Raw genomic sequence first — 14,114 nt, 5'->3', positions numbered from 1 at the left:
TCCTGCAAACGGGAAAGGGAGGGCTTTTCAAGAAGGAATGTGATCAGGGAAGCTGGCGCCCTGACAGCCAGTGTGAAATCACTTAAAATTCCAAAGTAAAAATAGGATTTACACTGCATATGAGATTAGGCTGTGTGTGTGTGTGTGGTTGGTGGGCATTTCAGTCCTGATAAATGGCCGTGAGTCATCCTGTGTTAAAAAAAAAGCAGAATTTCCCCAAAAGACGCACTTTTCCGGGACTGCCATGCATTCTCGCTCTAGTCATGTGACTGCAGCGACCCTCTGAGATGTTCTATCAGCAGACCAATGCTGTTCCCTCACTCAGAAGGGGCGTGTACAAGACAGGGGCTCTTACTTTCACTTTTCACTTTCCATATAAGCTTTCCACTCGGGCAAGACACTACACACTCTTCTTTTTCTAACCAGGCGACTCAGAAACAAAGTGGAAATAATGTTTTGCAGTTACATACTTTGGGCTGTTCTTTCGCTGTCGGGCTTTCTGAGTGACTTCCACGTGTTGGCCGGCTGTGGTAAGTAAGAGCAATTGAGCCTCCCTTGAGGCGAAGATGAACGTGAAAGCATTCTTCTATTAAAATAATAGAGAGCAATGAAGTTGAATGTTTTTATATAATGAAATAGCCAATAATATGTCATTGGATTTTGTTTAATTACTCTGTAAAAAAAGAAGGGGAAAAAAAGGATAAAGGCCTGTTCCAGGGTCAAGTTGTTTGCCATCATAGCATGTTTAGCCTTTAATGCAAGCAAAGTTTTAAATACGGTTTTGACATTCTCAACTCTCATACGAGTTTAAAAAGGATGCCAAAAGAAACATACTCACTGTGAACTTTGACAACATGTGACAAATGCGTGGGATATGCGGAAGTGGGCCAAGGGCCAAGAAGACTCCCACACAAGTGTAAAAAGAAGTTGCTAGAGTCGATATTAATAGGAAAAACAATCAATTGTGCACTGACTCTACTTTGACAACATGTCAGTAATCAGTGATGTGTAACAAACAGGAAATCTTGTCCAAAGCGAAAATGAGACCATTATGAACTGAAAGTGGTATGACAGACGTGTGTATAGCTTACCTATGACACGACAAATGTGACGTTCATAAAAGCAGAAATGAATTTGTTTGCTTCCTTTTTTCTCTCCTCTCATCTTAATTGTGCCCTTCCGTGGGGGCTTCACCGAAAACTACAAAAAGCAGAAGAAAAATCAGTTAGGATCAGAGGTCTTCAATCCGACCCACCAAGCATTTATTTACATTATCAAGAGCCTACATCATTACATGAAAGCAATTAGCAAAAAAAACAAAACATATACAAATGTAATCATTTAATGTAAATAATGTGGAAAATGTACAAATTCACATGTAAACTTTAAAAAGTGAAATAATTGGATTGGATAGCCACTACTTAAAGGCTAACACTATTGCCACAGAGATGCTAATTGTTATCCCATGTGTCTTTGGAGTACATGTTAGCATTTAGATAGTGAAAGCTATTTGGTTCTTTTAAATACAAAACGTGAAATTCTCTTTGTTTTGTTTTGTTTAGTTGGACAGTAACCCTCAAACTGATAGTGGCACAAAAAAAAAGGATAAATATTTCAGTTGATATCAGAGCTTCCACTGTATTATCTTCCTTTGACAACATTTGCCAAGAATCCCAGAATTATTTGACTGCAAATCCCTTTTGCTTTCCAGATAACAACTGCACAGACAAGCCTGTGTTCAGCCTGCCCAGACTGGTGGTAATGTTTGGCAAGTCGGCGTCTGCCAGCTGCTCTGTTTGCCAACACGCTTGCCACAACAAGTTGTTCGGTTTGGAAAAATCAATCGGCAAGGAGCAACGAAATGGGACCACCATTTTGTGGACGGTGGACAAAATGGACCAGTTCCCTTCGTCTGCAATGTGTTACTACAACATAGGCAACGGCTCCCACTGTTGTAGCACCCTGCCCATCACCGTCTACCGTAAGACTTTCTTCACTTATACTTCCTTTCTCCTCTTTACTCTTTTTGGACATATAATAAACACCTGCCGGGATTTTAAAATCATCTGTGATTCCATTCACTCAGTCGACACTTTTTGTCCAAGTTGTGATTGACTGGCTTTTTGCGATAGAGCCATGCCTCACCAAAAACAGCATTGAGAGGATCCCTTACTTGGAAAGCCTGTAATGGGGGAATTCCACAGCAGACATGTCCACGTCAAAGTTTTGCAGTAATGAATTTAATAATAATGCATATATTTGTGGAGACTGGGGTCAAGTTGCATTTTACATTTTTAAAAATGTGCAGAATTTCACAAGTTAATGTTAAAGATTATAGCTCTTAATATGAAAAGAAAAATGCACTTAGCTGTCACCGTCTTAGAAATACAATTATGCCATCTAGTGGCAGAAAAATGACCTCAACACATATTAATATCACACTTTTTTTTTTACAGTACAGGGCATCTTTTTAGATTTAACTAAATTTTATGAATTGTTATGAAATGACTGTATCGACTAAAAGATGCAGCCATATTTCTCTTAGTTTAACATTTTTTCTACTTTTATGTTAACAAGAGTATGAAAACTTTTTGTTTGAAAAATTGTTTATTGTACATTTTATTGTATAATTAGAACAGATATAAAATTTTCGATTAATCGTGAGTTAACTATTGAAGTCATGCGATTAATTTTAATCGCCTGACACCCCAGATTTATTTATATAGGTATAGACAGTAGTAATCTAAACCACATTTTATAAGGCAACTTGCCCAACGCTGTCTTCCCAACGGGAAGTGGTCAAAATGGAGACGTTTTGTTGTTTATCTTACTGACTTTGCACTTTGTGTCCTCGCAGAGCCCCCTAAAACGGTCGAGTTTGGGTTTGTGAATCACGACGGGCCGATGCTGGAAGGCCAACTGTACACGCTGTACTGCCGAGTGGCGAAAGCTGCTCCACTCAAAAACCTTATTGTGACCCTCTACCAAGGGGATAACGTACTGGGACAGCACCACCTAAAGAACAGCACGGAGAAGAAACCAACCGACAGGACCTTCATGAGTGTTATCAACGTCACTAAAGAGAATGATGGAGCCGAATATCAGTGTGTGGCCCATCTGGACATGAGACCTGATAGTGTGGATTACATTCGTCTGTCTGAAAGGGTCACAACCACTGTTTACTGTGAGTCAGACAACATGTGTGGCAAATATGAAAAAGATCATGTTAGCAATAACGACCTTACCAATGTACTTCTGTCTCAATCGACATGCAGATAAGCCCCAATTCATCAGACCTGCCCATGGACCAATCAGCCTCACGGTGGGCGATCCCCTTCACCTCAACTGCTCCGCCGAGGGCAACCCGAGACCCTCGGTCACGTGGAGACTCCCGTCGGCCGCCGCTTTCGAAGCCGATGTCTTCTCAGTGGACTCTGTCACCACGGAGCATAAAGGACAATACATCTGTTCGATTAGCAACAGCATGGGAAAGACCACTGTTGAGTTTAACGTGGATGTAAAGGGTGAGTTGATGAATTATCAAGTCATGTGATCGCTCCTTATTAGTTATTCATGCACAACTAGTTGAAATAGACAAAGTAAAAAATTACACTGCACACTCAGTCATGGATTATCATGTAATTCATGTATGGTTCACTACTCAAGTTATTCATGATAACCATCACATTGCACAACAGAAATTGAAAAGAGAAAGGCTTGAAATAATCCATAAAGTCAGGAGTACTCACCTCAAAACCTGGATCTTCAAGTACCACCATAATAACCAACAGTATTACAGATGCATAGCAATACATTTACCAAATACTCCTTAAATTACCTGAGCTACAAATGATTCCCTGAATTTTACCTAATTATGAAACCTAGAAAATACTCCCTAAAGTTACTTAAATCCTCTTAAACATACTAAAATACTCCTTAAAAGTTCCCTAAATACTCCTTAATTTACTGTAATACTCCCTATTTTGTAGAAAACCAATTAGTACCACCCTTTCAATCATCGCCCAAGTGTACGTACACCCTCAGTTGGTAGACTCATTAATTTGATCCCATCCCTGTAGCTTCTGTATTAGTTTTTGACTTCATTTGCACCGATGCTAACTTTGCCGCACTTTTGTTGTCTCTCTTTGCAGTCAACTACACGTATATTATTTTAGCTGTGCTCGCAGCGTTCGCCATTCTCGTGGTCCTCGCCATCATCGCCGTGTACGTCCATTACTACAGACTTACCCGGACTGGAAATTACAGCCTGAAGGACGTGTTGCGTTTTCGCACCCCGCACGTCGCCCTACCTGATGGGGAGTTGTGAGGGGGAGGTATGAAGGTGATGCTGTCTCTACAAGTGTGTGCATATTTTGTGCAAGTGATTTACTGGAGTGGAGGCACGAAGCTGCCATCTACAATATGAGGTCCACATTTGAATTGTTGTTTTTGAGCGTATGGAGTCTGAATGAGAGTTGATTGTTTTTGAAAGTTATCAAACGTAGTACTAGTATTAGGCTTCCCTAAGGAGGCTCACCGTTGCTGCATTTATTTGGGTGCAACTTCCTGGTTAATGTATATATTCAGTTTTGTTTTGTTTTTTAATACCATGGTGCCTTGCGGTAAAAGTCCCCCAAAGCTTTAAAGCCCCGCTTAGCTGGATGCTAACGAACAATGTGAAACTCAAAAGATGGGTGTTGCAGTGGTAAAACCCTTGAAGCAACTGATATTTGAATGTTGGAGCAACACATGCAGACAGGTAATAAAACAATACCGCAGGCATAGATTCTTTATCCTCTGACGACCAATATTACTGTAACGTTCTGATCTACTCTTATATTAATTTAAAATCATCTTTCATCACTTATGTCACTTTACTTTTTTTGAGAGTTCTTGTCACATTTTAATGTCTAACACTGATCAAAATGTCACAAGGCCACATTGGAAGGTGGCCAAAAAGTTGGTTAAGCTTGGATTTAGTGTTGCTCGTCTGTTTAGCTCATTCACTGCCATTGACGGCTATAAAAGTCCAAGAAGATCCATTTTAACTGGGCTGGCAGTGAATTAGCAAGTAGCTGTGGTTCAAACTTGCCGTAAATCTGATTAAATCTTTAGGAGTGGTAATTAGGCCAAAATGAGCTTTAAATGATTACTTCAAATCAAATAGTCATATTTCATTTTTTTTTTTCAGGCTTGCGAGAGATTGAGCCTTTTTTTGTGGGTCGACTCATGATAGACACAACTACTAAATTGCATGTGTTGCTAAGTGAAACTGATCTTCGGGGGCTTAATTGAAAGTCTGAGTAAGGGAAAGCCCACGAAAAGCTGAAGACCTCAAACATTTTAAAAAGTGGGAGGCAACGTCTCTTATTATGGTCAAATATTTCTTTTAAAATGACTGACCTTTCTTTGTAGTGTAACACTGACAACAAGGAGAAGCAAAGTGAGCCCCCAAAGGTAATAAACTATCTGCAGGAAGTCGTTTTGCTTTCCTGTTTGTTGCAACAGTAACGCCTTGCAGGGAACTTGTTGGCACTTCGCCGCTGCTCGAGTCAGGAATTTCTACAGTGTTTCTATTCTTGTGAAAAGAAAGTTCCAATTTCAACAATAAATCACAGATAAAATTCTAATACTGTCAAGTCCCGGATTCAACTCAACTGATGACCATTGTTCAACAGGGATTTTTATATTTCATTTGCTGCTGTCTTCATGGCATGCTGAAATACAATGCTACCACTATTTTTGCATGTTAGCATAAACCCAATTTTTTGTTTTTGTTTTACATGGAAGTACTGAAGTGGCGGACATGTTAACATTGTGACAACAAGACTGGATTCAATTGTACATCCTGTCTTTCAGTTATTGTCCGGTCAGTTTTTTAAATAAATGCACATATGTCACTATCAATAATATGTACCTGATGTGAACACTGTTGTGCAACATGAGTATTTTTTTACTGTATGTACTGTATATATGTATAATTTCTATCAATATATTATTTTTTTTGCTGTACTGCATCAAAAAGAAACTGTATTACTGCACAGATGGAATTACAATAAAAAGAATAATGACACAATATAATGTGTGATGCCATAGTTGTATTTGTTGAAATATTGAATTATTGTATTTAGCAAATATTAATCTTTAGTTAAGCCACTGATGGTGTAGTGGTTCACTAGCTTGGATAAGCTGATATACAATATATATATATATATATAATATCATATTATTGCACAGCTGAAAATTATAATTAAAATAAAGTAATGACATAATATAAAAATGTATGGTAGCAAAGTCACATTTGTTGAATGACTGAAGTATTATTTTTAGCACAGCTATGGGGGGGGCTCCAAATGCCCATTTCACAGTGTAGATATGCTTCCGCCATGTCAAGACTTTAGTGCGTCGCATTCAAAGGCCGCTTTGATTGACCGTGATTGAAGTCGGCTGTGACCACACCCACAGCAGCGCAGCCCTCCCATTTACAGATCTGCTGGCTTGCACTCATCCGCAAAATTACTAACATCGGGTCTAACCCGCCTCCATGCAGATTTACGCCGGTCACGAAAATAGAGTCCTATGTGTTGACATAGCATGTGTTGTTTGCTATCTAGAATGAATGAGCCACCTTTTAAAATACACACCAATAAAATGAAACCTGATTGGCCAGCTAAAGACGTAACCCTGGCTTCCACCTATCAGGTATCAGATAACACAATGGCAGGGCTCACTACTACCAGATCCAAAAATAGGATTTGTGTAAACAGCTTGTAGCTCACTAAGAGGATCACAAAGGCGTTTAACTTGTGTTAAGCGTAGTTTGAAGTCACCAAGTTGGTTAGAACGTCTCCGCTGAACACATTTGAATATGAGTGGGACCGGGGCGTGTGTCGACTACAGCGCCTGGGATCACATTGACGTTTCGGACGATGACGACGTCACCAACCCTTGCGTCGACACGCCGAGCTTGTTTCGGATGCGACACCGGGTCAGGACTAAACCCATGTAATAATGTTTTGTTTGGAGTCAGTAACATACATTGGCTAATTTCACCTAAACTGTAGACGTGGTAACACATGCGACAATAAACACAATTGGTAACTTTTCTGGGCCTACACTGATTCTGTGGGGACAACAGGTCCGCCTGGAGAAGATGGCCGCGTTCCAGCAGAGGGGAGAAGATCTGGAGAGCAACCTCGCGGAATGTGACAGGCTCCTGGAGGAGGCCCGGGGACGACTGAGAGCGATGGAAGAAAAAAGGATGGCCGACCTGACCGAGGTCCGGGCGGAGGTGAGAAAGCTGAGCAAGGACAAACGAATGTTCGAGAAGATGACGGAGGAACACAGACGTGAAGAGAAAAGGCTTCCATGGAACGTGGACACCATCAGCAAAGAGGGTTTCAGCAGGGTAAGAGGACAATATTCATCCAAATGCTTGTCGATCTTGTAAATACGAATGTGTGTCTTGTATGTAGAGTGTTGTCAACATGAAACCGAAGGAAGAGACCCAGGAGGAACAAGTGGAGAAGCACAAAACCTTTGTGGAGAAGTACGCCAAGGAAATCAAACACTTCGGTAAAACAATGCATCATTCACTTATTAAGTGTATTAGTATTGACTTAAAACAAATAAAAATACAGAGGAACAACCATCCATCCATTTTCTATTTCTGTTTAAGGTTTCTTCCATAGAGGGAGTTTCTCCCCTTGCCTGAAGTGGGGTTCAGTTGGTTTTCTTATATACAGTACATACTGTACATATAAGGAGTGTGATTCTTGACGTGCTCAAAGTGTTTAATAAATAAAATCGACATGATTTACGGTGTGGCTCACAGGCCTGTTCTAAAAATAGCTCAACATTGATGGGACGTTGTGATCTCTTAAGAATGTTGTAGAAGTGATCCTTTGAGAATCTAAACACTTGCAGAGATTTATAGCAATGGGACTATTAATAATGTTGATGGGACTGTTGTTGTGCCCATTGTTTCTTTGTCCCTTTTGACTTCACTTAGAAGGGTTGCATAATGACATTTATCTGTTTACTAGCTCGTTAAAATAGTGACAATTATTGTGAGAAATTATTACCATGATCAGTTTTCACATAGATGAATATTATTATTATTATAGTAATTTGAGCAATGTTTTGATTTCATTTGTGTGTATCAAACTGGGAACCCTTTACATTTTAATCTGTACCAAATAAGGAGCTCTCAGTTTAAAAAACATTGGTACCCCCTGATAAGGGCTCTATTTTTGTAAACAGCGCAAATTTGGCACGGTGCACGACATATATCTGCGCAGAGGCAGATTAGACCAAGTGTTCGCAATTTTTTCTCATTACATGCTGGCATTAATAGTAATAATAGTTGTTAAATTTTACTCCAGCTTTATTTTTTCGTGTGTGTGTATGTGTATTTATGTACACCAGGAATATTGCGGCGCTACGACGACAGCCAGAAGTTTTTGTCGGACAATCCACATCTAGTGTGTGAGGAGACGGCAAACTGCCTTGTGGTCATATGTATTGACTATGAGCTAGATGAGGTAAGTAAATTCCTGTGTTTTAATTGATGTGTGCTTTTTAGGGGTGTGGCCTAGTAAGCTGGAATCTCTTAGTCGGCGCGTGAGCGTCTGGGTAATTGTTGTGGTCTACAGCAGCTCTTTGCATGTGTTCTCATTTTGTATTTGGCCCATTCACTAAACGGCTGAAAGTGCATTGGCAACTTTGGCTCTCCTTGCCCACATCCAGCCACCATATGTGTCATCACGGTGAAACGTTCTAGCACAGCTAGATGAACAAAGATACATTATTGGTGGTAAATGTTCTGACCAATTAAGAAAATGGGAATCACAACAAGGATGTAAACACAATACAGAAGAACAAGCGTACCTTTGACTGTTTAGAAGCACGCCCTGATGGAGCAGGTGGCCCACCAGGCCATAGTCATGCAGTCCATCTTGGATTTGGCCCGAGCGTTGAAGGCGGACCCGCGAGGCTGCTTCAGGCAGTTCTTCTCAAGTATGAAGGTCAGCCAAAGTCAAACTCGGCTTCCCCTGCGTTTTGGTCTATCTGGTGACGTTGTCCTCGCCTGCGTCACAGAGCGCGGGCCAGTCGAACCGGGAGGCGTTGGAGCGCGAGCTGGAGCTGCTGAAGGAGCGCGTGCGGAGCTGCGCGCAGATGCGTATGGAGGAGGCCAGGGAGGAGCTGGAGGAGGAGGAGAAGCAGAAAAGATTGGGCCCTGGTGGACTCGATCCCGTTGAGGTCTACAAGTCATTGCCCAAGGTGAATGTCCGACCAAAGAACACATACGGCAGAGAACAGATGGCCGGTATGCATACAAAGAGATGCTAAAATACAAGAATATTAGGGATGAATAATTGTTTCAATCAATTCAAATCGGCATCGCAACGTAGTAGAATGACATTTTCAAATAGTAAAGGCTGCAATTTGGGAAAAATACAAAACTGCCTCATTTTGGTTTATCAGTAGGCTTGTTTTTTTCTTTATCTAGTGTCTAGATAAGTTCAATGCCTAAGAAGTACACTTCACATATTTACGCACCGTTCCATGAAACATTGATTAATTTATTGTCATAATAATCATCGTAATTTTATTAATATTGGGTCATGTCTGTGCACCACAATAAATGATATTTGCTCCCCATGTGTGCCTGCAGCTAATAGAGTGTTTGTTTACCTTGCCTGTAAGCCTCTTCTGAGAGTTTCCTGTTTCACTCCGTTTGCACACAAACATACGGCAAATTGATCCTGTTGTGCTGCACAGACTACTGTAAACACACACACATACACACACACTACAGCTCGAACGCGGTTCTGACCTGCTGTGGTTTCTCTGTCAGGACATGCAGAGAAGCTTCGATGAGAAGAACATTGAGATGCTGCACAAGGCCATCGACAAACTGAGTCCTGATGTGAGTGGATGGATGGCTATTGATTGATGATGATGATGATGATGTTGACATGGTGGTCTCCACAGGAGGGCAAGTATCACCTGGCAAGGTGCATCGACTCTGGACTGTGGGTGCCTGAGTCGGGAGAGAACCAAGACGATGGAGAGAATGAGGAAGAGGATTAAACAGTAAACACTAGGTTGTGTTTGGAATCACTGCCTAGCCACTATACTTTAGTATACAGTGGGCTACAGTATCTATTAAATTTTCCAATTTGTAGTGCTCTTTTAGTGCTGTGTGTACTACTACTTACTGTATAGGTTTTGCCCTATATAGTGCCGTCAGTGTATCCCACTGTCCAATCTTCAAAAGTATTAGTAGTAGTAGTACTAGTAAAATGTCCCATGTTTTCCGTTTCCGGGCATTGACACGAGACAAATTCAGGAGTTCTGGCCACATTAGTATTACTACTGTGGCAACACATCACAACACAGATGGAATCAGGAAATAGTGCTTTGTTTGTATTATTTTTTTTGTAAAATACACTCATTAACCAAACCACACAAAACTTATGAAAGTCTGCTAGCTTAATGCTAACACACAATGTAAAACACCACACATGGGCTAGCGAAACTGAATTGATGTGATAGTTATCTCTTTAAAATGGATATTTGAATACAAACTCAGAGCAACACATGCAAATAGAAACTATAACAATACTCACAGTCAAATAAAAATACAACTTACGTGTCTTGTTTATAATCATTTTGTAAAATACACCTTTTAACCAAACAAAATACACTTTATCTGAACGTCTGCTAGCTTAATGCTAACACACAATGTAAAACACCACACATGGGCTAGCGAGAGAGAATTGATGTTGTGATAGTTATCTCTTTAAAACGGATATTTTAACACAAACTGAGAGCAACATATGTAAATAGACACTACTGTATAACAATATTCACAGAACAACTATTGCAGCTTACTATTACATGAAACTCTCCGGGTATTTTGTATGTATTTTGTCGGTGTTATCATATTGCCCCCTAGTGCCCAAGGCATGCACAACAGAAGGAGTACAATGTCAGTGGGCATTCAAACTTGAAATCGTAATGCACAAATTGTTTAAATTAATTACAACGATATATATTATATTATAATATCAGATTATTATTACTGTATTTAAAAAAAATACAGTGCTTAAAAAATAACAAATTAAAAAAGGGAGAACAAAATTGAGGTACTAATGCTTTGCGCTTCAAGCATGGTCTTGGAACAAATTAAACTGGTAAGTCAAGGCACTGCTGCATAGTGAAGGGCATGAGTGTGTAAGATTCTGAACACAGCCGTCATCGTCCCAACACAGCGACACCATCGTACATCAGCTGGGTCAGGATTCCTGACCTTTCACCTCTTATAGTCATCATAATGAACTCCTAGCTCATCTTTGTTGCACATGATTAATTGGTGCAGTTGATTTGTGGCCCGTGCAGGATTTTTGGGGAAAAGCTTCTTTGTTGCGCTTACCTTGAGCAGAACAATCAGTGCAAACCAGCCCCGGGGGATAAAACAAATCTAGATAATATCCATAAAAGCTGATGTTCTATATGCGTGTTTCAACCGTCAAGATGAACGTATGAACATTCTACATTCCATGTTCAGTTTGAACTGTGATTCGCCCCACGTTTGTTTCTTTAACACTGCAATAACATTTTCAAGATGTGACTTTGTCTCAATAAAAACTGCCAATAAGCGCATTTGAATAAAGTCACCAAGTTGAGAATATTGTGCAGTAGAAATCTACAACCATGTTTACAAGCGCATATATGAACACAAACGATGCTGCATTACCAGCGGACAGACCATTTAATACTCACATGCATAAATTATTTAACCTCTGTGAAGAACAACTAATATTACTGATGTGCTGTGCCTCCAGTCCAGTGCTGTCCTATAGTGCCCCCACGTGGCCAAGACACACACACAAGAGTGAGCAGTGCAACTAAAGGAGAAAATGTGAAAATTCATTATGTCGTTACTGCATGTTTTCAAAGAAGTATAGCATAATGTGTCATTAAAAAAAATTCCCTCTGGGGAGACTGCAATAGATTCATGGCATTTCTATTAATTTCAATAGGGAACAATGTATTTAACAACAATATAAATAATAATGTGAATATTCCAAGTATATTCTACACCATTTATTATATTTTATTTTCTCCTGACTTTTTGACTCATTTGCCATTCCAACAAAGAATAACAAAAATTCATGCCATGCAGGTTATTATTTTTCACATTCCACAAATTCACAGTAATCCCACAATTCCATATTTTTCACCAACAAAATCCTGATGCATTCCCATAATAACACATTCAACGTTCACATCATTGCCGTTTGGAATTCAAAATGTTCACCTCATTCACTTCACTTTTAACTCATTGGCTCCCAGCCATTTACACTGAAGCAACCCCCTTCACTCTGGATTTTTTTTTTAAACTGGATTTCTGACTGATTTTGCAAGACCCACAGAAATATTGTGCTTTATAGAGGAAAAGCGCAATGATTCATCTGAATTTTGTTTTAAAACACACACAAAAAACAGGAGTATGGGGTAATAAGGCGAGATTATTGGACAGTGCATGAGTAAAGGAGGGGGGGTGGGGATACAATGGGCTTCTCCATGAAGCTGGTAGGGGGTTGAGGGGTTGGTGCGTGCGTGTGTGTGTGTGAGTGTGTGTGTGTGCGTGTGCGTGCGTGTGTGTTGTCTGGTCTGTCTGGTTGGTTGGTTGGATGGAGAAGAGGAGGAGGAAATGAGAGGAGATCCGGGGAGGGTGGGAAGCTGGTATACATGAAGACGCAGAGCGCTTGTGACACATGCACGGCTCGTCTGCAGGCAGCCAGCACGGACAGCGACCAGGAGGAGGAGGAGGAGGTGGAGGAGGAGGTGGTGGAGGAGGAGGAGGGAGAAGAAGAGGAGGACCGGCCCGCCTTCATCTGGACGCCATCAAGGTGAGTGTGTTGTTGTTATAACAAATGCTGCAGCCTGACGTGTTATCCGTGCGCGCGTATGAGGGGCATCCCTCATGCTGCATCTTCATATCTGCCTCCTGCATGTATGTCACTGTGTCACCTCCTCCTCCTCCTCCTCCTCCTCCTCCTCCTCCTCCTCCTCCTCCTCCTCCTCCTCCTCCTCCTCCTCCCAGTGTGTGTTTGTGCGCATGCAGACTAGTTGACCCTATGTGTGTGTGTGTATGATGCCAGGTGATCAGAAAGCACAGCGATATGCCAAGCGGCTCCTGGCGCAAAAAAAAAAAAACCGGAATTGGGTCATCGTTGGACGGCTGCGAGTAATTATATAACGGGAGGGAGATTTGGTGTTGCAGTATGCTCTCGGAATTAGCTCGCGCTCCCGCAAGGCCACCACAATGACACCGTGTTTATATTGTGCCGCTGTCGTCCTGCTCAAAAGACAAGAGGTCCTCTTGAAAATTCGATTCTTTTGGGGCAAAACTACAGATGACTCAAAAGGGAAATTGAACTGGAAGTGTTTGAATTTCTGATGAAGTGCTTTTCAAGTGCTCAGAATTTGAAGCATTTCTCACAAAAAAAAAAAGAACTCTGACTGCATCGTGGGAAAATACGAGAACATTTGTACCAGTAATGTTATGATTGAGTTGTGATATTATAAGCATGAAGTAACATTTTTTGTAAGGAAAAAAAAGTGTGATATTGAGACAATAAAAATATATAAATGTGTTGTATTGTCATTGTAATGATACAGGAATTAAGTCATAATTATGGTAAGAAAAATGCTAATGTTACAAGAAAAAAGTCTACGGCAAAGTCAAAATGAAGTTGTATTTGACAAGAAAGAACAAATAATATTACAAGAACAAAAGAAAACTTTTGCAAGACTAAAATGTGTAATATTAACAGAATAAAGATGTAATGTAATAGTCATAATTTTACAGGAACAATACAATAAAGTCATAAAATTATTATAATCTATCAAAATATTATTTTGAGAATTCAAGTTGTAATGTATGAGAATGATGTCATAACATCATCTAATAAAACTCGTTATGCGAATAGATACATAATGCTATCTTAAAAAAGACACCTGATGACGGAAAAAAAATGTCATTGTGATTTAAAAAATTACTGTCATATTATAGTTCAAATGTTACATTACAATAATAT

The 14,114-nt window shown here is 40.2% G+C and overlaps 2 protein-coding genes and 1 long non-coding RNA gene across 8 annotated transcripts in view; 2 read left to right on the top strand and 1 right to left on the bottom strand.

Moving 5' to 3' along the window:
- Positions 1–10,036, bottom strand: part of LOC147169567 (uncharacterized) — a 30,521-nt gene extending 20,485 nt beyond the window's left edge. For 4 of the 5 annotated variants that reach the window (XR_015095868.1, XR_015095870.1, XR_015095869.1 and 1 more), the window contains exons 1-3: positions 9,839–10,036; positions 8,890–9,204; positions 1,092–3,434 (exon numbers count right to left, since the gene is read on the bottom strand). This is a non-coding gene — a long non-coding RNA (uncharacterized LOC147169567). The remainder of the gene's footprint in view (positions 1–1,091; positions 3,435–8,889; positions 9,205–9,838) is intronic. The other variant, XR_015095872.1, reaches the window with a different exon arrangement.
- LOC147169568 (vascular cell adhesion protein 1-like) lies at positions 320–6,075 on the top strand. Its single transcript, XM_086083851.1, has 5 exons — positions 320–530; positions 1,712–1,981; positions 2,858–3,184; positions 3,276–3,524; positions 4,152–6,075. The coding sequence occupies exons 1-5, from the start codon at positions 452–454 to the stop codon at positions 4,325–4,327; spliced, it is 1,101 nt and encodes a 366-aa protein (XP_085939977.1). The 5' UTR covers positions 320–451; the 3' UTR covers positions 4,328–6,075.
- LOC147169566 (hsp90 co-chaperone Cdc37-like) lies at positions 6,810–10,660 on the top strand. Of its 2 annotated transcripts, none has more exons than XM_086083852.1 (8): positions 6,810–6,988; positions 7,139–7,408; positions 7,476–7,575; positions 8,428–8,543; positions 8,904–9,026; positions 9,100–9,282; positions 9,860–9,931; positions 9,997–10,660. In XM_086083852.1, the coding sequence occupies exons 1-8, from the start codon at positions 6,869–6,871 to the stop codon at positions 10,093–10,095; spliced, it is 1,083 nt and encodes a 360-aa protein (XP_085939978.1). In that variant the 5' UTR covers positions 6,810–6,868; the 3' UTR covers positions 10,096–10,660. The 2 variants fall into 2 exon arrangements, with proteins under 2 accessions (XP_085939978.1, XP_085939979.1); XM_086083853.1 differs by having other exon boundaries at positions 6,873–7,005.
- Positions 10,661–14,114: the final 3,454 nt, after the last annotated feature.

The sequence above is a fragment of the Leptonotus elevatus genome, chromosome 8 (genome assembly GCF_054856555.1).
Source record: "Leptonotus elevatus isolate MCC_2025b chromosome 8, RoL_Lele_1.0, whole genome shotgun sequence".
NCBI lineage: Eukaryota > Metazoa > Chordata > Actinopteri > Syngnathiformes > Syngnathidae > Leptonotus > Leptonotus elevatus.
This window is presented reverse-complemented; position numbering and strand designations above follow the sequence as displayed.